A 24111-nucleotide genomic window follows, 5' to 3' on the forward strand; every position below is an offset into this window, starting at 1 on the left:
ATGATATCTAGGAGAATAAATTTGCTTTCATGACACTTAAGCAATCAGATTCATTCTTCTATAATTAATTATTCTTTGTAGTTGTTTTGAATAAAATCATAGAACATTAGAAATAGAAAAGACCTTAGGGAATCATCATTTTGAGGAAAGAATAATGGAGGCCAAGAAAAAAAATAGCAATTTGCCTCAGAATCCCATAGCTGGTGATGAAGCTGAGAGCTCAGGTGTCCTTCCTCATTAGAATGCATAGTTGCCCAACTGAGCAGGTTTTTACTTAATTTTTAAAGGTGAATTTTATTTATTTTATTTTTATTTTTGAGAGGGGGGAAGGGCAGAGGGAGAGAGAGAATCTCAAGCAGACTCCATGCTGAGCACAGAGCCAGACATGGGGCTTGATCTCATAACCGTGAGATCATGACCTGAGCTGAAATCATGAGTTAGATGCTTGACTGACTTAGCCACCCAGGTGCCCTTAAAGGTGAATTTTAAAGGTTGAGTCTTCAGTGTATCTCAGTGTGAAACTGGAAACGAAATGGTGAGGGTTTTTCTTTTTCTTTCTTTTATTCTTTTTTTTGGCAGGGGTCTCTCTCAGTGTGTGTGTGTGTGTGTGTGTGTGTGTGTGTGTGTGTGTGTGTGTGTTCTCAAAATATTCTGTTGGAATCATCCTCTATTCCAGGATAATAGTAGCCTAGGCTAAACATAGATAGCAATATCTAGCTAGAGGGGTCTTATGTGCCTTAGCAAGTACCACCAAAGGAAGTTGTTAGTGTCCAGATCTGAGAGTTCTCTGAGGACCACTGCCTAAAATGTTTGTGGGGAACATAGTCCCATGCACAGGCAGGGAGATCTGGCCTCAGCATTGCTGGGTCAGTGCATTTATCAGTTCCCCACAAGGCTTCAGTGTTCTCCAGTGAGGAAAAATCACCAACTGCCCCCAACTCAGGTCGAACCACGAGTATATCATGCCTGGTTTGGAGCTCAGTGAAGGTTTGTCATTAACTGTGAAAGCTGTCTGAATCTCTCCCCTCTGTTCAGATGAGGGGAAGATCTCTCTGGCACAGAAAGTAGACCTTCTCATAGTGCCTATGTCTCTCCTTAGCCAAGAAGAGCAAGGTTAAATCCTGATTACAGAGACTTTGGGGGGGTTGTTAATCCTTTGTATGTCTCCTGTCTGCAAAAGGAGATGGGATCAGATGAGCTTTAAGATCACTTCTAGCTCTAGTAGTTTTAATAGAAATGAACACATTGAGCTCTTGTCACCAGAACATGTAGTCTACTCATATTTCAATTTTTTAGGTAAGAATTTTTATGTTTACTTCTTGGCTGAGTTTTATATAACCTACTGAGTTGTGTATCTTTTGTATCTTGTAATTTTCTTATATGAGTTATGACACTTCCTCCTATTTTATAATTGAGATTTTAATTTTATAAAGAGGAAGGATTGCAACTTCTATCTCTACTACCAAGATCCTTATCTCATCTAGAACTGTATACTACATCAAATGATGATAATGTAAGGGGAAAATAGCATTGCCATTGTTTCTTGGTCCTTTTTAAAAAAACACTATTTAAAAAATACCATTTTATGTAAAATGTACTATGAACATAGCAGAAATAATGGTATCACCTTGTGGTGAATGTTGTGAACAATTGTGGTTTGCCACCCAGCATCCATACAACTTTCTTCTGGAAAATCCCTTGAATATCCACTAAGAAACCATCTCTTTTATTTTGGGAGTTCAGTGAAACAGATCTGACTCCCATTTTCAAGCCTGAGCTGAAGCCAATTAGCATTTCTCATTTCCCTATCCACCATGATTAGTTCAGGGATATTATTAAGACATTTGGCTTTGTGGAAAGGAGAAACTTCTTTTCTCTTCCTCTTCCCACCAGAGGAAGAAAACCTTCCCTGATGGTCTGACATCTGTGAGGTTGACACCTGTGGCATTTGGGGACCACTAAAAGAAGCCTAAGATGAAACTATAAACATAGAGATAAGAACAAGATCCTTGGTGATATCATTTGAGTTGCTGGACTGAACCACAGCTAAGGCCAGACAAGTCCTATACGTTAGAGTTGATTAAGCCAATAACCTCCACTTCTTAATTTTTGGCTCAAGCTGGTTCGAGTGACAGTTTTCTTTCATTTCTAACTAACCTCCTTGAGATTAGAAGGTACCATTTAACTAATTATGGCCAAGGGGGTGATCCATTTCTGAGTAAAAGCACCTAGTTCAAGACTCTCTAGTAGTCCCATCCTGTACTGTGGCATTGAGGAACAATTCATTGGTGGAGACTCCTTCAGCCTGGCCCTGAGAGAGGGACTCTGTGGAGCAGAGACCCTGCCAATCCACAACAAACTTATAACATGAGTGAGACACAAACCACAAGAACTTCAGAAACAACTGCCATCACAGAAAAACTTTCCTATACACCAATTTAGTATGTTATGTTCCACCCTCTGGGCTGTGAAATGTTTTATATACAAGGTAAAGATGCAATAGGCATCTGTAACAAGTATTTTCATAGACTATTGACATATAATTATGAAAATATGGATTGGATTAGAATTCAATATTTTAATCCATTTATAAGGCACACTTACTGGGGTATTCAGATAGACCTTGCCGGCACAAGCACCATCTTCTATACACCAAATGCAAACTTCCCCTGAATGTGTGAGTGTCTATAAAGAAAAAAAAAAGATAAAACTCTCAATAGAAAGTAGGACTCTGTTATGGAAGCACGTTCTAAATCTCCTTATAGTATATCAATAACTGATGATTTAATATAAATGTTCATTTTATCCATATGGGTTATAATGACAACGACAACTTCAGTACTTCTGATTTGAAAAAAAATTAACTATTACCTTTTATACAGTTTAAATAACAGATAATAAGTAATTAGGATTAGAAAAATTAAATAAAATTTTTTTTCATGTAACATAACTGAGTTACTTGGAAATTCAACAGGATTATTGCTTAATGAATAAAGCTCAAAATAGGAAATTATATATATATTTTTAACTAACAGACTTCACTTTTTTAAAAAAAGAAAAGCATGAGGCTTGAACTCAAGACCCTGAGATCAATACCCAAGCTGAGATCAAGAGTTGGACACTTAACTGACTGAGCCACCCAAGCATCCCTGACAGACTTTGCTTTTAAGAGCAGTTTTAGTATTACAGGAAGTTTGAGCAGAAAGTACAGAATTGCCCTTACCCTTCTCCCCTACATGTATTATTTCCTCTATTATTATCTTGCATTAGTATGGTACATTTATTAGAATTGATGAGCCAATATTGATACATTATTATTGACTAAAGCCCATAGTTTACATTAGGGCTCATTCTTTGTGTTATACATTCTATAGGTTTTGACAAATGTATGATATGTATTCATCATCACAGTATTGTAGAAAATAGTTTCACTGCCCTAAAAATTCTCTGTGCTCCACCTCCATCCTTCCCCACTGAACCCCTGGCAACCCCTGATCTTTTTACTGTTAACATAGCTTTTCTTTTTCCAGAATGTTATATAGAGAAAATCATACAGCTTTCTCAAATTGGCTTCTTTCATTTAAGGTTACGCATTTAAGGCTATTCTATGTCTTTTCATAGTTTAATAGATAGTTTCTGCTTAGTGCTGAATAATATTCCATTGTATTGATATATCATGGTTTGTTTATCCATTTTCCTATTGAAGGACATCATGGTTACTTCCAACTTTTGGCAATTTTGAGTAAAGCTGCTATAAAAATCCATGTGCAGTTTTCTGTGTGAGGCATAGATTTTCAACTAATTTAAGTAAATATCAAGAAGCTCAATTGCTGAATCGTAAGGTAAGAGTATATTTAGTTTGTGAGAAACTGCCAAACTTCCATAGTAGGCTGTACCATTTTGATTCCTATAGGCACTGACTAAAGGTTTTGGTTGCTCCATATCTATGCTACCACTTGATATTGCTAGTGTTTTAGATTTTAGGCATTCTAATATGTGTGTGGTGTCATATCACTGTTTTCATTTGCAATTCGCTAATGATGAGTAATGTTGAACATCTTTTCATATACTTATTTGCCATCTGTATATTTTCTGTGGCAACATATTTGATCTTTCGCCCACTTTTTTTTTTTTACTGGGATTGGTTATTTTCTTATTGTTGAATTTTAAGGGTTGTTTTTCCATTTTGGAAACCAGTCCTTTATCAGATATATGTTTTGCAAAGATTTTTCTCCCAATCTGTGGCTTGTATTTTCTGTCTCTTAGTGGTGTCTTTCCCAGAGTACAAGTCTTTTATTTTAATGATGTCCTACTTACCAATTTTTCCTCTTGTAGATTATGTTTTTGTGTTGTGTCGAGAAAGTCATTGCCAAACCTGAGGCAATGTGCCATTTTCTAGGAATTTTCTAGTTTTTCATTTTACATTTAGGTCTGTAATTCAATGTGAGCTATTTTTTTTATAAAGGCGTAAGGTCTGTGACTAAATTGTGATGATGTGATGATGATGATGATGATGATTCTGCAGGTGGATGTCTAGTTGCTCCTGCAACCATTTGTTGAAAAGACTATCCCTTCTCAATTGAATTGCTTTTTCCTCTTTGACAAAGGTCAGTTAACTGTATTTGTGTGGATCTACTTCTAGGTTCTCTATTCTGTTCCATTCTTCTATTTGTCCAGTCTTTTACCAATACCATACTGTCTTCATTACTGTAGCTTTGTAATAAATTTTGAAATTGGGTAGTATTAGTCCTATACTTTGTTCTTCAATATTATATTTGCAATTCTGAGTGTTTTGCCACTCCGTATACACTTTAGAATCAGTTTATTGATACACACAAAATAACTTGCTAGGATTTTGACTGGAATTGCATTGAATCTATAGGTAAGGTTGGAAAAAACTAACACTTTTACAATATTGAGTCCTGTTTCCAACGTACATGCAATACTTATTTATTTAGATCTTGTATTTCTTTCATTAGTTTTGTAAATTTCTCATATAGATCTTGTACATATTTTGCTAGGACTCCCAAAATCTTAATGGATTTGTTGATCAATCATATAAAAAAATGAAATGTTTCTTGAGATCAATAAAGATAAGCAATTAAACACCAGGAAAAAGTTTATTTTCTGAATATAGTAGGTGGGTTATTTTTCATAAGTAGATTGAATTTATGTTTTGAGTATGGCCAGTATTTCATTTTCATCCTCAGAGAGTCTGTACCACTCAGAAAGAGGGCAAACACTAATTGTTTAATGAGTTTTGGTAACTCTTTAGCAATGAATGTTGAAAGATCTGGCTTGGAAAACTTGGATGGTGAATATAAACAGGATGGCTCCTAAGATTTCAGTTGCTTTGACTGTTTTCAGATGCTTACTACTATGAAGTCACAATACAATTATGTCATTCTAACTGGGGAGTAGATTTGATGATGGAAGGGATTGGCATTTCTCTCACATCTTCAAGAATACCCTCTGCCTCCTATTTGTGTAAGGTTGCACATGATCTTCCAAAATCTTTTATTTAAATCCTACTGTGAGATAATAAGATATTCCTTACCATGCAGTATTCATTTCCGGGTGGGATAAAGTCAATTGCCTGAAATTTCCCATCACAAGCCTCTAGGACTTTATCAAAGGTTGGCTCCTCACCAAAAGTGTAAATATAAATAGATCCCTGTTAAATATACAAAAAGAAAGAAAGAAAGAAAGAAAGAAAGAAAGAAAGAAGAAGAAAGAAAGAAAGAAAGAAAGAAAGAAAGAAAGAAGAAATATAATGCAATTATTGTATATGCAGTTCAACAAATATTTATTAAACACCCACTGTGAGCAAGGCACTGTGTGGGAAGAGGTGATGGGAACTTAGAGATTAATTTACCTAAGGCCCTGACTTTGAGGAGCCTAAAATCTGGATGCTTAGTTTTTTTTGTTTATTCATTCATTCATTCATTCATTCATTCATAATTTAAAATAATAAATAGGACTTTCTTCTTCTCTCCAACTCCAATCCTTTGTTTTTTAAGTTAGAAAACAGAACAAAATATTTTTTCTGACCCCCAAAATAATGTCTATTTATACAAAAAATTTGGAAAATGTGGAAAATCTAAAATTGGTGAAGGTAAATTAAGGCTTACCACATACTAGACCATGCTGGGCACTGGTATAAACTTTTAAATAAGCCTTTGTGGAAATTGTGGAGATGTGGCTGCAGCTGTTACTTTATGACTTCTTTATCATTCTCAGCTGCCAATTCACCTCTCAAAAAAATGTATCCTTTTAGTTGTGACTCTGCCAAGTAACCATAATATGGTGTGGGCATTTAACTAGCAAAGAAGTCAGCTTTCAACTAACACAAGTTTTTCAGGTTTACTCAAGTTAAAAGTGAGTATTTCTGTTCTTGTTTATCTAAAAAAAAAAAAAAAAACAACAACTCTGTAGAGTCTAAATTTGGTAGATATTTACTGATTTTACCTTTCATTCATTCCTTCAACAAATATTGAGTGGCTACACTGTGCCAGGCACTGCTCTGGATGCTGAACCTGCATTAGAGGACAAAACAGACAACAATTCTCTGCCCTCATGGAGTTTACATTCTGCTGGGGGATTCAGACAATGGACAAGGTGTCTAAATAATATATACTGTAAGTTAAATAGCAGTGCTTGTAAGAATTAAAAAATAAAGCAGGGAAAGAGGATATGACACGACAAAATAAGAATGTGAAATTCTAAACTGAGTATCCAAAAAGGCTTTATGGAAGTGACCTTAAAGACTTGAAGGATGTGGAAGGAGCCCAGTGTCCATCGAAAGATGAATAGATAAAGAATTTGGTCTATATATACAATGGAATATTCCTCAGTCATTAGAAACAACGAATACTCACCATTTGCTTCAACATGGATGGAACTGGAGGGTATTATGCTGAGTCAAGTAAGTCCATTGGAGAAGGACAAACATTATATAGTTACATTCATTTGGGGAATATAAAAAATAATGAAAGGGATTAAAGGGGAAAGGAGAGAAAATGAGTGGGAAATATCAGAGAGGGTGATGAAACATGAGAGACTCCTAACTCTGGGAAACGAACAAGGGGTGGTGGAAGGGGAGGTGGGTGGGGGGATGGGATGACTGGATGACGGGCACTGAGGGGGGCACTTGACAGGATGAACACTGGGTGTTATACTGTATGTTGGAAAATTGAACTCCAATAAAAAATATACCAAAAAAAGAATGATAAAAAATAAATAAAAAAAGACTTGAAGGAAATGAGGAAAGAAAGGATTCCTGAGATTCTGTGGGAAGAACATTCCAGACAGAGAGAGCACCTAGTGCAAACACTGTGAGGGAGGAACATGCTCGGTGAGTTAAAGAATATGCGTGATGGCCAGTATGACTGGAGCAGGGCAAACAAGAAGCAGGGTGGGGGAGATCAGGCCGAATGGTGAGGAGAATCCACATCATGAAGGGATAGTAAAGCATAGTGAGGATTTTGGCTCTTAGTCAGAATAACATGGGGAATCACTGGAAGGTTCTGAAGAGAAAATGGAAAAGTGTTTCTTACTTTGGCTGCTGTGTTGGGGATACAGTTTATTCTATCATGTACTGAGAAAAGTATATTAAAGGCTTCCATTGAGATAATGACTTTGTTTCTCCTTGTCATTTTGTCACATTTTGCTTTATATATTTTAGGACTGTTTATTTAATACCTATATATTTTTAATTTTTATATATTCCTAGTGAATTTAACCTTTTATTATTCTTGAAATAAAGTCATTTATCTTTAGTTGTGATTTTTTGCCAGAACATTTATTTTGTCTGATATTAATATAGCACCACTGGCTTTCTTTTTTTAATGTTCACATGTTAGAACTTTTTCTGTCTTTTTACTTACTTCTAATTTTTTAAAAATTTATTTATTAGAGAGAGAGAGAGAGAGGCTGAGACACAGGCAGAGGGAGAAGCAGGCTCCAGGCTCCATGCAGGGAGCCCGACATGGGACTCGATCCTGGGTCTCCAGGATCAGACCCTGGGCTGAAGGCAGCACTAAACTGCTGAGCCACCTGGGCTACCCTATCTTTCAATTTTCAATTTACCTTCAATGTTTCTGTATTTTTTATTTTTATTTGCTTTCAATCTTATTGTATACTTATACTTCAGCTGTGTCAGTTGTAAATAGTATATAATTGGGTTTTGCTTTTTTAAAAAAAATCCAGTATTGCAATCTTTGCCTTTTAACTATATTTATTATTCTGTTTTACTTTTATTGTAATTACTAATATATTTGAGTTTAAATATTACATTTTAATTTATTCTTCTACTTTCTTACCTGTTTTGTTTTTTTTTTCTCTTTTCTAACTTTGTCTTGGGTTGCTTTTTTTAAACATTTCACTCTCCCCATCTATAGTGTAGAAATTTCGTCTACTGTTTCAGTTCTTTTAGTGGTTACCTTAGAACTTATAATAGGCATACTTAATTTATAAACACTACAAGGTTACTTAAAACCTTTACTTTCTGTTTGGGAAAGTAAATAATGAACTTGAAACACTTTCTTCCATTTACTCCGTCCCTTCTAGTTCACATTATTGTTGTCTGGAATTTTAATTCAAATCTATTTTTAAACCCAACCTCACATTATTTTTACTGTTTTATATAGGCAGTGTTCATTTACACTTCTCCACACAGTTACTATTACTATTATTCATTCTTGCAACATAATCCTTCCATCTGGGATCATTTTCCTTCTGTCTGAAATACATTCTTTAGAATTTTCCTAGTGATGGTCTGGGAGCATCTAAAAATGTCTTTTTTCACTCTTATACTGAAAAGTGCTTTCACTGGGTACAGAATTCTATTAGGTGATAGTTACCTTATTTCACTACATCAAGGGTCAGCATACTTCTTCAACAAATGGACAAATAGTAAATATGTTAGGCTTTGGATGTGATCTCTTACAATTACTTAGTGTGAAAGCAGCCATAGATAATACATAAATAATGAGTATGATTGTGTTCCAATAAAACTTGATTTATAAAAACTAGCAGCAGGCTGGTTGGGGCCTACGCGGCCATAGTTTGCTGATCCCTGCTCTACAAAGAAGATAACACTTCACTATTTCTTACTTGCATTATTGCCACAGACAAGTCAGCTGTTAGTCTAATTGAAATTCTTTTGAAATAAACTGTTTTTCTTTCTGATTGCTTTTAAGATTTTCTGTTTTCGGTTTTCAACAGTTTCACTTTGTTAAGTCCAGGTATGGTCACCTTTTTAGTATTCTGCTTGAGAGTGAATAGACCTCTTGAATCTGTAAATTCATATCTTTAATCAGTTCTGGAAAATATCTCTTTAAATACTGTCTGTGCCCTACTCGCTCTCCTCTCTGGGATTCTAATCAAACATACACTGTATTATTCATGTCTCTTATTTTCCCTTCCATATACCCTCTGCTTTTGAATATCTGGGCTACATTCTATATAACTTCTTTTGAGCTATCTCCATTCATTAACTTTCTCCTTGGCTTTGTCCAACCCCATGTCAGACATATTCATTTAATTTTTACTTTTTTAGTATAGTTTCTCTTATAGAAGTTCTATTTCAGTCTTTCTCCCTCCTGTTATGTTACATTTTTTTATTGTTTCCTGTCCTCCATAGATATTTTAGGATTGTCATTTATTTGTTATTTATTAAAACATAGTTAGAACAGTGGTTTTTGTTTTTATTTTTTAAGATTTTATTTACTCATTTATTTGACAGAGAGAGCAAAACTAGGCAGAGTGGCAGGCAGAAGGAGAAGGAGAAGGAGACTCTGAGCAGAGAGCCTGATATGGGGCTCAATCCCAGGACTCTAAGATCATGACCTGAACCAAAGGCAAATGCTTAACTGACTGAGTCATCCAGGTGCTCCAGCACAGTTAACTCTGGGTATTTACTTACCAGCAACTGAAATCTTTCTATATTTAAACTTAAGTTTCCTTTAGGCAAAAAATCATTGATCTTTCTTTATAATCCACCTAAAGTCAGTGTCTCACAATATAAACTATTGCTAATACTGACTTTTGAGAATCATTCCATTAATTAGGAGTCTTTCTAACAGTATAATAATTGAGGTGGATATTTCATTTTACCTTGCATTTATTCCCCTGCCCTTCTTCTTTTACAGAACCCATATTTTCCTTAGAGAACCATCCATAACTCTAATATCAGTCCAAACATGGACTCTACACAGGGTCCAAGGGTAGGCATGTGACTTAGGTCTTGCCAATGACAGCTTAGAAACCTCCTGGACATAGTAATTGCCACAGAGGTAGAGAGGTGACCCAAGTAAATACAATGAGTCTAAATTCTAGGACATTTTTTTGTGATGTCTTTCCACAATTGTCACCATGAGGGAAGAAATAAAAACTGGAGATGCAGAAGGCTCTCTTGACACTTCTCAGATGGAGAATCTGCATGGGAAGAGTGATAGCAGAGAGGAAACAGAACCAAGATATGGTCACAAAACAAGGCCAGCAGCATCAGAGGAGCCCCTGGATTCAGATTAACTCCTTGCTCTTTTAGTTACATGCACAAAAACAAATAAATGAACAAACAAAACCCTCTTTGTTATTTAGGTCTATTAAATTAGTTATTTTTTTCATTTGTAACCTAAGGAGTTCTGACTTGTAGAGGATCACTTTGCAGCACTATGCCCTTCATTCCTGTAGTGTAATGATAATAATAATAATATTTGAAAATTGTCTATCGGAAATTGTCATCTAGCATACCTTGTCTGTTTGAATCAGCAACATTTGGCAATTTGGAGAAAACCTCATATGTTCCACGGGCTCTTCAACATCAAGGAAAGTCTCTATTTTGTAAGTTGAATCTTTAATAATAAAAGAATACACAAAGCCATCCTAGAGACCAAAAACAATGATATAAACACAGAAAATCAGTCTCAGTCAGTACAGAATATCCATGTTAAATGAGCTAAGACTTATTGACTATCAACCACAGTTTATTTTTGGAATCACCATCAATGTTTACATTATCTAGAATGCCCTGTCTTATCTTTATTTAAGCAACTTTTAACCACCCTTCCTGGTCAAGTTTCAATTTTATCTCTTTTGTGACAGAAAATTTTGTGACCTAAAATTTTACTGATATCTCCTTTCTTTGAACTTCTCTAGCATCTATCTTTTTTTTTCAAGTAAGATCTTCTTTAATAAAGTTGGAATTTTGTTTTATTAGTTTCAAACGTAGAATTTAGTGATTCATCAGTTGCATATAACACCCAGTGCTCAGCCCATCAAGTACACTCCTTAACATCCATCACCCAGTTATCCCTCCCCCCTACCCACCTCCCCTCTAGCAAGGGGACTTCCTTTCCTAGACTTCAGGGTCTCTTACAATTTGCCTTCCTCTCAACTTTCATCCAATTTTATTTTTCCTTCCCTTCCCCTATGTTCACCTGTTTCATTTCTTAAATTCCACCAATGAATGAAATCATATGGTATTTGTCTTTCTCTGACTAATTTTGCTTAGCATAATACCCTCTAGTTCCATCCATCTAGCATCTATCTTTTTACCACTTTCTTCATTATTAGGAGATAGGGCAAGTGAAGCAGTTCATTATGTGGTTTGCATATAGCAGTCTCCTTACTTCAAGGAACACTAGCCTTAATGTGTTAATCATTACTATGTGTGTTTCTTTAACCATTATTATGTGCATTTATTTTCTCCCTAAATACCCAAAGGTAGGAAGTGTGCTGTTTATTTCCTTTAATCCTCCTATCGCATTTCTCACCCTGCTAGAAACAGTAAAAATCCAGTAAAAATCAGTTGGTTGGTTGGTTGGTTGGCTGTAAACAGACTTAGGTTCATTTATTCTCAAGAGGAATTTGAGTTATATTCACAGTAGTGAGGAGGCTTTGGGCAAATTAATCCATCATTTCTAGATTAGATCCCACTATCAAGTATACATTAGTGAGATGGCTGAGTTCACATATTTGAGAACTGAGGGACAAAACATGCAATGTGCTTTCTCCAAACTCATCATCATTCTCCATCTCTCATGGAGTAGATGCTCCAACTATTCCTATAAACTATTTGTTTAGTTTTTTAAATTTTATTTTTAAAGTAATCTCCACACCCAATGCGGGGCTTGAACTCACAATACCAATAGCAAGAGTCACATGCTTTACCAATTGAGTCAGCCAAGAGTCTCTAAACTAGGTTTTAAAAAATGCTAAAAAAAAAAAATGCTAAGGGTGAGGGGCGCCTAGGGGGGTCAATTGGTGAGGCATCGGACTTTTTATTTCAGCTCAGATCATGGTCTTGGAGTTATGGGATCAAGACCTGCATTGGGTTCTGCGCAGAGGATAGGGCCAGCTTAAGATTCTCTCTCCTCCCTTTGCCCCTCCCTGCTTGTGCTTTCTCTGAAAAAAAGTAAAAATAAAAGTAAAAAATGCCTAGGGCGGTCTTGAGAAGGACAAGAGTCATAAAAGTTCATTAATGCAGGCTAAATGTAGGAAGTGGAGCACTGGGAGGGGGTGCAAGGATAATAGTCTGTTGCAAGTCTGCAGGAGAGGGGAATGGATCACCAGGTGAATGTAGGTTTATGAGCTCAAGATTGCTTCTCATTGATGGAGCTACATCTCTTGTCATCACGGCCTAACTGCTCTCAGGGTCCTGGGAATGCGATCTGTGGCAATGGAAGAGACAAAGCTAATAGTGGTCTTGGGCCATCTACCTGTAGATCTCATATTTTAGTGTAAGTCAGCTCTGAACTTTAGCACTGATTCCAACACTGTGAAAAGCACTGCAGTCTGACCCCTTTTCATACTTAACTGAGGCTGTATACTCTAATAAATGAGAGCAAAGACTTTGGAGTTTGACACACCTGGGTTCAAGCCTTAGCAACTCCATTTACTGGCTACCAATGCTGTAAGGCTTGGCTCCTTCCTTTGTATAAGGAGGTTATTAATAGTTCCTACTTGATAGCATCATTATGAGAACCAATAGGATAATACAAGCAAAGGACGTAGCATGGTGCCTGGCACAAAGTAAGTGCCAAATAATGAAGTCCATTAATGCTAATTCTAATATGAACAATAATAGTATAATACATGTAAGCTAAATGACATGTACAAGAAGCTAGGCTGAAGCTTAGACAAAAGGTTCCATTTGTGTCTGACAACCTAATGTATTTAGTATACAAAAAGGCATTAAGTTGGGTGACAGATATTAGGTGTTCTAGGGGGCTTGTAGTTTTTATTTTTGTAATGATTTAATTTATTTATTTGAGAGAAAGAGAGAGAGAGCACAGAGGGAGAGGGAGAGGGAGAAGCAGATTCCTCACTAAGCAGAAAGCCTGATGTGAGACTCAATCCCAAGATCCTGAGATCATTACCTAAACTGAAGGCAGATGCTTAACTGACAGCCACCCGGGCACCCTAGGCCTGGAGTTTTTAATTCTATTTTTGATTATTTGCAATAGTCTAGATATATGGCAGCCCATTACACTGTTGTCTCTACTTTCATATACATTTGAAAAATTTTCATATAAAAAGTTTCTTAATAGCATCCAAAAAGGAAACAATTTTATTTTTATTATTTATTTATTTTTTAAAAAGGAAACAATTTTAGTTAATAATCTGATAGAACCTGACATCCCAAATTATGACTCATAATAGTAAGTAGCAGCAAATGGAAATTGTATATATTCTTTTTTTTGAAATTGTATATATTCTTGACAACAATTAATTTTGAAGAAAAAAATAATTACAATTCCAGAAATCAGCACGCCTCCCTTCTGATATGCCATGGTGACTGGACTGATAAGGTTTCTTCTCTCTTTTGGAAAAGAAAAACAAGATAAAACAGGTGGCACATAACTAAAAGTGCAATATAAAGTAATTAATCTCATTTGCTTTCCTAGGACTATTCATTTTTTTGTAATCCTTTCTAAAAATCAACTTCCTATCAGAATATGTGGTATGATGCCTTCCAAACAATGAATAATAAAAGCTGCTCAGCATTGATTACTAATGTAAATCACATGAGTTTCTTTTTAAAGTTCTGTATCATCAGATGTGTGGAACTAACATTGTAGAATTATATAGCAAATATATTTTCTTATTTTAGAAAAGCATTGTCAGAGATTTTAAGATGACAGGAAAAAAGAAATAAACCCAAACCTAATTTATTATCAAGCTGCATACTTAAGATTTGTACATTTTATGGTATGTAAATTCAAACTTCAGTAAATAAAGTAGATTAAAAAAGTAAAAAGAAAAAATATTCTATAAGAATAATTGTTATGAATAAAATATTGTCCATGGGGGAAAAGAACAAAAGTAAATTATCTTTTATGTAGACAAACCATGAGAACTATATGATCAAAAACTAAGAGAGCATTCATCAAATTATTTGTTTACTATATACTACGTGCTTGGCATTTTGTCACATGATAAGAAGCATACTGTTCTTTCCTTCAAAGACTTATTCACCTCCCAACAGTTCCTTCTTTTCCAATACAAATACCACTAGAGTCCAGGTTCTTATCACTCAAGGCCTAGTCTAGGTGCCTGATGCTTTTGGTACCTGTTTCTAGTATCATCCTTTTTTGGATGATGACTAAATTAATATCCCCATGGACAATTCCAGTTGGGGTACATCCCCATTCAGGAGTTTTTGATGTCTGTCCACTGTCAGCTGAATTAAGTAGAAGTACCTTAGCTGGACATTCAAGGTCAGACATGATATATATGTCCCTTTGTTCCCCACTAGCCCCATGTAACACTCAATGCTCCAGACAGACTGGTCCATTTCTTGTATCTCAATCCTCCCCAGTTTTTCTTGTCCACAGATAATCATTGCCCAAAACTCCATCTACGCTCATCTATCTGTGAACCCATCCTGCAAGGCCCATTTCAAATGCAACCTTCAAAATGACTTAACTTGGCCTGTTTCCCTCATTTGAATTCCCATAGCACTTTGTTAAGTTTCTCTTTAATGAAATTATCTAATCTATCTGGCTATAATTATCTATTTGTTTAATTCTCTTTAATAAAATATAAATCCCTCAAGGGTGGAAATTATAAGATAATATATTTGCCATTTATGTCACCTCTGAGGCACCTTGCTTAGTGTCTTCCACATTGTAGATGTTAGACAAATATTTATATGAAAGTATGTATACTATACTATGAAAATTATTAGGAATAGTATACAGGAAGGAAATAGTAAACAATATAAGATTATACATGATTAAGTCCTAAATTGTGTATAACATTACAGATGTGACAGCAGTTTGGACATGAGAAACATTGCTTTAGAATTCATTTTACAAACACATACAGGTGTTAAACTTTGGAGCCAAATGATGAGTAAAACACAGTTCCTGACTTCAGAAAATTGATACCTGATGGGAAAGACAGACATGCACACAGGACATTGTAAAAGCACAGGATGAGCTTCTAACAAGGGAGTGAGTCTGATAGAATCCCTAAGGTTGTGGTGGAGACAGGGAAGGCTCCACAGAGGATGATCTCACTAGGTAAACAAGGAGGAGAAGGACAGCCTAGACAAAGATAACTACAAATGCCAGCAGGTAGAATTTGGAGACAGCACAGGAACAATGAGAACTTCTCTAAGGCTTGTGCGGGAGGAGCAGGAACTGGGAAGGCAGGCTACAAAAGAGGTTTACCTTTTAGAGAGCTTTGGGATGGTACTGTGGATTCTAGATTAGAGAAAACTTAACCTGGAGGGTAGAGGGACAGTAAAAGGAAGGCAGGGCTGGAGCAGGAAAAGTCAAACTTAATGGCCTCAATGATGTCTGAACCAGAGAAATAGGAGCAGGAATAGATGAGAGGCACTGCCCTGGGGGAAACTTGTAGGAGGTGGTATTTAGCTGGAAACTTATGGATTCAGAGAGTATATTGGCAAAGGAGTGAGCTAGGAGACAGGTTTGTGAAATGACAAGAAGAAATGACTGGCTAGATCAGAAAACTCATCCTGGTGGGTAGAAGGAAATAATGTCAGTGGAGCAGGTAGGATCAGATCAGAAAGGGCTTGGAACCAAGGCAGAAGAGTCCTTGAATTGCATGTTGAAGTGGTCTTTAAGAAGGACAGTTTGGCAGGGATGAGACACCTGGTTTGGGTTAGCTGTTGGTTAAGGTCAATGAAGTGAGTGCTAAGGTTGCTGCAGAAATCAAGATGTGAAATACTAAGACAAACTGGAATGCAGAGTACATTGGACAGATTGGGGAGCTGGTACTGGTGAGGCTCCCTTTTCAAAAGGTCTACACCTAGCCCCTAATGAGTGGACATTAGCTTCTGTGACTAAAGCCCAATCCTGGCCACAGTTGATGGGACCAGGAATGGACAGAAGATCTAAGAATAGATCACATTCTCTTAGAAATTCTATACAAGGAACACAAACGTAATTTTCAAGATGGCAGTTAAACTTAAAAGAGGTCAATGTGAAAGAAGGCCTTGAGAGAGTAGAGGGCAGGAAAGGGCATAATTTGCTTAAATTAAACAGAACAGGCATATATATAGGAAAGGATACAGCTAAGAACTTGGATTTGAAGTCCTATTGCCTGGGTTCAGGTGTCAACTCCACAATTTATTAGTTATGTGAGCTTGGGAACCAATGCTTCCATTTTTTCATCTGTCTCATGGCAATGAAAATGTATCTCTTTATAAAGTGTTTGAAGGGTTACAGGAAATATATCATGTGGAATATAGCAGAATGCCTAGAGCATAGACTAGTCAATAAACACTAGCTATGAGGAACACCCACGGGACCTGGGAACTATGGGATAAAAGAAAAGAATCAAAGATGTTCCCCAAAATAGGGAACAAACATCTATCTTCAAGTGTAAAACCATCACCAATGGCTATATTTCTGGGAATAATGAAATAAAGCAGTTTCTCACCCTTTGCTACTGTGTCTTCTATCTTAAGTACAGTCACTTTCAAAGTTTCTCCATTAATCATTAAAAGATGACCTTCTTCACAGCCAACATATAGGTCACTTGTTGGAGTCCAGCAATGTATAGATGGGTGAAGCGAAGGATATAGATCATCTTTAGGCTTTAGGGAAAGATGAAAAACTTTGTGTTAAGAGAGCATTCATGGCTTAAGAGCCAGAGAAATACCCAATAAATAACTTCCAGAAAGAGGGCGGCCCAGATGGCTCAGAGGTTTAGGGCCGTTTTCTACCCAGGGCATGATCCTGGAGACCTGGGATCAAGTCCCACGTCGGGCTCCCTGCGTGGAGCCTGCTTCTCCCTCTGCCTGTGTCTCTGCCTATCTGTGTGTGTGTCTCTCATGAATAAATAAAATCTTTAAAAAAAAAAACTTCCAGAAAGAAACATGAATATAGGCTTACATTCATTGGTCCTGCCATTTGCCAAGAGCTAAGTGAACTTATCCTTCCTTGCTCCATTTGTCTATATTTTAATTCAGTAAGAATATATAAGATGGTCTTGCCAGCACATTTGGAGTTCTAGTGTTACAGGTTTTCATGAAAATTTTGAGTAGTAACTTCTACACTGTTGCTTGGTAGACTTCTTTGATATCTTGAATCTAAGAAAGTCATTATCTAGCTAAAAATCACTCTTTTTGAGGAAATCTTTCATCAACCTTCATCCTCCTGATTCTGCAGTGGAGGACGGGTATGATTTTCCTGGAGTGGCTAAGGAGAGGTTGGCCTAGATCTTTTGCTTAGTTAGCTTTTATGGGAAGTGAGAAGAGGACACTTGACTGGTTCTAGAGGCCTCTCTAATTTGGTTCATGAAATATCCTATGTGATTTTGATACCATGGAAAACTCAAAGAGAATTTACAAAATCTATGGAATGTTCCTAAAGGAAAAGTTGGCTTTGGGGAGTAAAAATAACATGGACAAGGATATAAGGCAAACTTTTCTTGTAAAGGAAGAGACAGTGAATATTTAGGCTTTATGGACTCATAGGTCTCTGTCTCGTATCCCTATTATTTTTTTAAACATCCCTTTAAAAAGTGTAAGAGAACATTCTTAGCTTGGAGCCAAACAACACTTGTCATGGCTTGTTGATCTCTGCCTTAGATGGTAATACCTCAGTGGTATGGCCCCTGCAGCCTTAAATACTCATGTCTGGCAGGGGAGAGCTATCTTTACCAGCATGGGGCAGGTCTCCTTATAAGTAAAGGCCTACCTACTCTCCTTCCTGGGGGTCAAGGCAGCTGTGGCAGCTTTTTAGGGCATATGCTTCCCCCTCAGCATTGATTAAAATGTGGCATTCAGGATACTGTCATAACAGTACTCCTTCTTTTCTATTTAAACAAATTAAACATACTAGTTTACACACTTATTTATTTGAGGATGTAACATTTAGTACTACCTGTGCTTTGTGTTATGCTATAGCATTAATTAGAATTGCATTAGTTATAACACAATACTTTTGTTTTCTTTAGGATTGTTACACCTATTGGAACAGAAAACATTTTTTAATAAGCTATTGGCCAAATTAATAGGATTTTTAAATTCCTTGAGGACTCCATGTTTATTTCATTCTTTCATTCACCTTTTCATTCATCTGACAAATATTTATTGGATGCTTATTAAGACATTCCAGGTACTGTTCTAGGCATAGGGATGTAGCAGTGAACAAAATAGACAAAACAATCCCTGGCCTCACAGGGCTAACGTCCTGGTGAGGGGATACAGAATAAAAATAAGTTAAGAAGTTAAATATCTAGAATATTATATGTTGAAAAGCACTGTGGAGAAAAAGAAAGCAGAAGCTGGAAGAGGTTCCACAGTTGGGGAATACCATAAACCTATATAGTTATTTTTCCATTAAAACAGTAAATAGGGACTCCTGGGTGGCTCAATCAGTTGGGGATCTGCCTTTAGCTCAGGTCATGACCTCAGGGTCCTGAGAGAGAGGCCCACATTTGACTCCCTGTTCAGCTGGGAGCTTGTTTCTCCCTCTCCTCCTTTCTCACTATCTCTGTCTTTGTCTCTCAAATAAATAAAAATCTAAAAAACAAACAACAACAACAACAACAAAAACAACCTCAATATATGTAAGCCACCCTTCTGATAATTACTCAATTATTTGAATAATGTATTATGTACTGTCCTTTTAATTAGGACTGGTTTGTTCAAGGTAAAGCAGGTGTGGTACTATCAAAGTAACTATTTCTACTAGATTCTCAACAGACCTAACTTTGTTATGTAATTGATGTTTAAACAAATATTTATCAGATGCTGGTTATATACCAGGTATTGTGCCAGGTCCCAAGGGATCCTTCTTCTCAATAGGATGGTCATTTGTTGAGGGAAGAAGACTTATCAACCAATATCAGAATCAGAAAACATGGGAAGTTATAGCAGAGTGGTGTTTAAATATTAGGGGAGCACTGATGATAAGAAAGCACTTGGTTCCTCTTGGTGGAGTGAAGGAAGTATGAAGAGAGAATTATCATTTAGAATGGACCAGGAAATATGATTAAGGCAAAAATCATACATAGCAAAAGTCACCATGATGATTCTTTAAAAGGACATATTGACTTTGGTCAATGATTGATCTATTTCAGGCCCTGATAGCCTTGGATTGTTAGAAAATAAATACTTGATTAATAATCTGGCCACCCTATGGGCCAAAAGGTGGGGGTAAAACCACCTGAAAGGATTAAACTGCTGCTGATTGATGACATTTTTGTGCTAATTGAGATTTGACTCACAGGGAAGAGTTTATTCACTGAATGCCATTATTTAATCACCATTATTTAAAAGTTTCTTGGGTTGTATTGATGACATCTAACCTTAGGCTATCTATCACAAAGTGACAGATTCTTACCTGTTATGGCAATGGGCTCAAAAATCTTTAAAAAAAACACATACATCTGGTTCTCACACCAGCGGATCTATGTGTATGCAACAGATGGTGAAGATTTAAAACTTTAAATTTTCTGGCTTTATTATGTTAAACTAGTACTGTGTGTGACTTTTATTACTTTAAGATAAACCTGGGCTTATCTTTCTATTACTCTCTTTCATCAATAAATATGTTTTGTGCCATTTAAAAATGAATGTAAGGGGACACCTAGGTGGCTCGGCAGTTTGGCGCCTGCCTTTGGCCCAGGGCGTGATCCTGGAGGCCCAGGATAGAGTCCTTCGTTGGGCTCCTTCCGTGGAGCCTGCTTCTCTCTCTCTGCTTCTCTCTCTGTCTGTGTCTCTGCCTCCCTCTTGGTATCTCTCATGAATAAATAAATAAAATCTTTGTAAAAAATTAAAAATAATAAAAATGAATGTAATACTATATGGATTATGTGAGCAGAAACCGTAATTTTTAATTCTAAAAATTCTAAAAATTTTAAATGTAAAACGTGCCAGTAGTGTTTAAAAATATTTGTTAGCACCACCTCATTGTTCATCTCTCTGGAGTCATAAATCAAACATTTTGATCACTTGAAGACTGAACATGAAAAACTGAACTTAATATTGCTTTAGAAAATGTAAGCATCTAAATATGTTTCAGCATAGTTCAGTTTACAAGCTGAATTCCTATTTAGTGACTTCTGTTAAAAAAAAAAAAAGGTAGATGGAAAAAGAACATTGGACACTTGAGATAAAATTCATTATCTTGGATCCAATTTCTGCCCAGATAACATCTGCCTTTGATTGCTCCCCTTTGACTGCTGGATACTGTTTCTCAGGCCTTAAATAAGTTGTGTAATGTGATGCCGGCCTATTTAGAGGCCTATAATGTGCCTTTATAGTGTTACCTATAAGAGACATAATGGGAGTATTTATTGTTTGTAATTTTATAAAAGTCCATAGCTTGTCAATTTATAAGACTCATATAGATCAGTTCATTACTAATTTCTTTGCCATTGGTTGGTACCCAGGTCACAAGAAATGTCATTCAAATGAAGGAATAGAATCAAGACCTTTGAGATCTATTTTTGGTTATGCTTTCACCCATTGTACAGACATTAATTACTGTTTTAGTAATTTTTCTCACCTTACTTATCTATCAGATGAAAAAATAAATATTGGAAAAATTAATTTCTAGTATAAATGTAAAGCATATGGCTTTATTAACATTCCCCGTGTGACTTTAAAATGTAGAACTTTAGTGTTAAATTTGTTTTCAGAAAAAGGTTAAAATGCACTGAGTATACAAGTCCTAAGAAAAAAAGATTTCTGTTTATTATGAGCATTTTAAAAAATGATGACTCCACATTCAAGTAAAGAAGGCATTTTACAGCATTTCTGAAATGACAAAGAGAGATGCCCGAATTTTACGTATTTTATGTAGGGTTCATCCTGTTGATGCAAAATGTGAAAGATGAGTGCTCCTACAGAAATTTGCTACAGAAGAAAAGATTCCAGAGAGTTGAAAATATGAGTTCCTACGCAGCAAATACTAAACATAGAAACTTTTTTTTCAAGCTGTAAAGCCTGATGGCTGATCATTTGTATTTACTTTGCTGCCCCATTGTGGCTGAGTGTGGTTGTATTTCTCAGGTTAGGATTTGTGCTATTAAAAGGAATTGGTCATCTTCTGTATTTAAAAAATGAATAATCATCCTTTAGAGGAGATACTAAGAGCATACACAACCTTTTCTCTTGCTTCCCAGAGACTTTTAATAAACCAATTACCATATTAAATTATTTTTAACATCTATAGCTTAATTCTCTGGTCAAAAACATTTGGGAGCTACTACTTCCTTTATCCTTGGCCTAGAGCTTTAACACAAACATTAGCACACTATAAATTCCAGAGGCTTAGCAGAATCAAGCTCCTCATCTTCACTCATGTGCTGTCTCTGCTCCCTGCCTATCCCTTGACCTGCACCTGCACCCCACTCTCCTCATTTACTGTGTTGCAGCCACCACAGATTTTCTTTCTTCAAAAACACTGATTTATCTTCTTTCCCACAGGGCCTTTGCACATACAGCACCCTTGCCTGAACACTCTTGACCCTGTTTGTACCACTTGAGCCTCCTTGTCCTTCAAATCTCAGGATGAGTGTTGTCTTCCCAGTGGCCTTCCTTGACCAGCATATGTTAATCTCTTCCTCACTTCCATCCCCCTCCTATTTATCCCATTATAATAATTATTGCATTTTTCAATTATTTAATGTATTTCCCTACTTTTGTTGTTGTTGCTGTCTCCCTGATAGAATGTAAGCTCTAAGGGTAGGGATTATGCCTGGTTGGTGATCATATGATCCCACTGCCTTACATAGAAGGAGCTTGATTCACTCATGTGAATGAATGAGTGTGTAGCTGTTAACAAACTCCCTTTTGAAGTTTTCTTCCACTATTTTCCAGGGCCTTGATCTTCTCGCTTGGATTTGTTCCTACTTCTGTGTCCCTTGTCAGAGTCTTTTTCTAATTCCTGATCTTGACAAATCAGTTTCCTCTCTGGCTCTCTTCCCTGATACCCTCTCTCCTCTATCATCCTTCCCCCCACTCCAGTGCTTCACTAACCTCCCTGTGGTAATGACTCTGATATCAGTGTCTCCAGCCCTACCTTCTCTATCCTAGTAATAGTTCCGCTTGCCCAGTTTCCACCTGGTGTCTATTGCTGGATGTCTTCCCAGTACCCCAAATCCAATATGTCCAAAACTGAAATCAGGTCTGGGCTCCTTGTTCCTGTTATCAGTACTATCTTCCCAGTCAACTAAACTGGAAACTCCAGAGCCTTCATTTCTTGTAGTCTCCAAGGCCAATCTGTATTGAAAACCAGGATGATCCTCTCTGTCCTGCATGTCTCATGGGATGACTATGAGAATCAAATAAGCAAACAGGAAGAGGTGCCAGGTAATTACCCTGAAAGTTTCTGCCTCCTCTCCTACTAGCCCAGCAATGGCTGACAGCGGGAGTATAGGTCCATAGATAAGATCCTTGGCCAATGAGGTGGGGAAAATGACATCTGTTTCATTAAAAAATGAGCCATCTTCCATAGGTAGTTTTACTGACCTTCAGAAAAAAAGAGAAGTCAGAATAAAGAGATTAACAAAGACTGGCCACTGATATAACCACTATACATTAGTGATAAACAAGGTGAGGAGGTATTGTAACGTGTAAAAAACAAACAAGCAAACAAACCAGATACACACCAAGTAGTAGATTTAAGAATATATGTCACAAAAGAAAAATAATGTAGTTATAAATTAATATGCAGGAGTTTTCAAAAAATTTTCAAAGTTAATATCTAAAGTGGGAATTATATACATTTGAACACTGGTGGGACTGGGCAAATGAGCAGCAGCTGGGCAAATGAGCTGCAGCCAAGTCGCAGGGGACTGTGGCAAATGGGAAAGTGTGTTCCCTCCTAAAGGGAGTAGGTGTCATTCAATTCCAGCCAAGAGGGTTTGTTGAGAATTCTGGTTTCAAAATTTCAAGAGATTATCATAATCTGGATATTTATGAGAAATCTCTCAACTATTAAATGTTGGCAATTAATTCAAATAAAAATCAATATGATTCAAAATAAACATATAGATCTTCCTCAATTTATGATGGAGCTATGTTCCAATAAACCCATCATAAGTTGAAAATACCTTAAGTCAAAATGCATTTAATACTCCTAATCTACTGAACTTCATAGTTTAGCTTCACCTACTGTAAGTAAGCTCAGAACACTTACATTAGTTGGGCAAACTACATTAGTTGCCAACTTACAGTTGGCCCCAATCATCTAACACAGAGCCAATACATTTTAAAATAAAGTGGTGTATATCTCAAGTAATTTATTGAATACTATAATGAAGGTAAAAAACAAGATTTGTTGTAAGGGTACAGAATGGTTATCAGAGGATAGGCTGATTATCCTCATGATCATGTGGCTGACTGGAAACTGCAGCTGCCACTGCTTAGCATCACAGGAGAGTATAGGACCACATATCTTTAGCCTGGGCAAAGGCCAAAAATCCAAAGTTTGAAATACAGTTTCTACTAAATGTGTTTCACTTTGGCATCATCCTAAAGTCGAAAAATCTTAAGTGGAACTAATCTAAGTCAAGGACCATCTGTATATGTAGCTACCTTCGCAATCTCTAATATCAAGAATTCATTTTCAAATCTACCCTATGTCTTTTTAACCCATAATATGGTTAAAAAGGGGTGTG

The 24111-nt window shown here is 36.4% G+C and overlaps 1 protein-coding gene across 1 annotated transcript in view; it reads right to left on the reverse strand.

The window, feature by feature from the left end:
• Nucleotides 1–24111, reverse strand: part of CFAP43 (cilia and flagella associated protein 43) — a 111605-nt gene that overhangs the window by 75217 nt on the left and 12277 nt on the right. The window contains exons 5-10 of the mRNA XM_055300310.1: nucleotides 22810–22960; nucleotides 16915–17071; nucleotides 13758–13825; nucleotides 10756–10887; nucleotides 5558–5674; nucleotides 2605–2685 (exon numbers count right to left, since the gene is read on the reverse strand). Coding sequence (XP_055156285.1) covers nucleotides 2605–2685; nucleotides 5558–5674; nucleotides 10756–10887; nucleotides 13758–13825; nucleotides 16915–17071; nucleotides 22810–22960 — 706 coding nt within the window. The remainder of the gene's footprint in view (nucleotides 1–2604; nucleotides 2686–5557; nucleotides 5675–10755; nucleotides 10888–13757; nucleotides 13826–16914; nucleotides 17072–22809; nucleotides 22961–24111) is intronic.

This window comes from Nyctereutes procyonoides, unplaced genomic scaffold, assembly GCF_905146905.1.
Source record: "Nyctereutes procyonoides isolate TBG_1078 unplaced genomic scaffold, NYPRO_anot_genome, whole genome shotgun sequence".
In the NCBI taxonomy this organism is placed as follows: domain Eukaryota; kingdom Metazoa; phylum Chordata; class Mammalia; order Carnivora; family Canidae; genus Nyctereutes; species Nyctereutes procyonoides.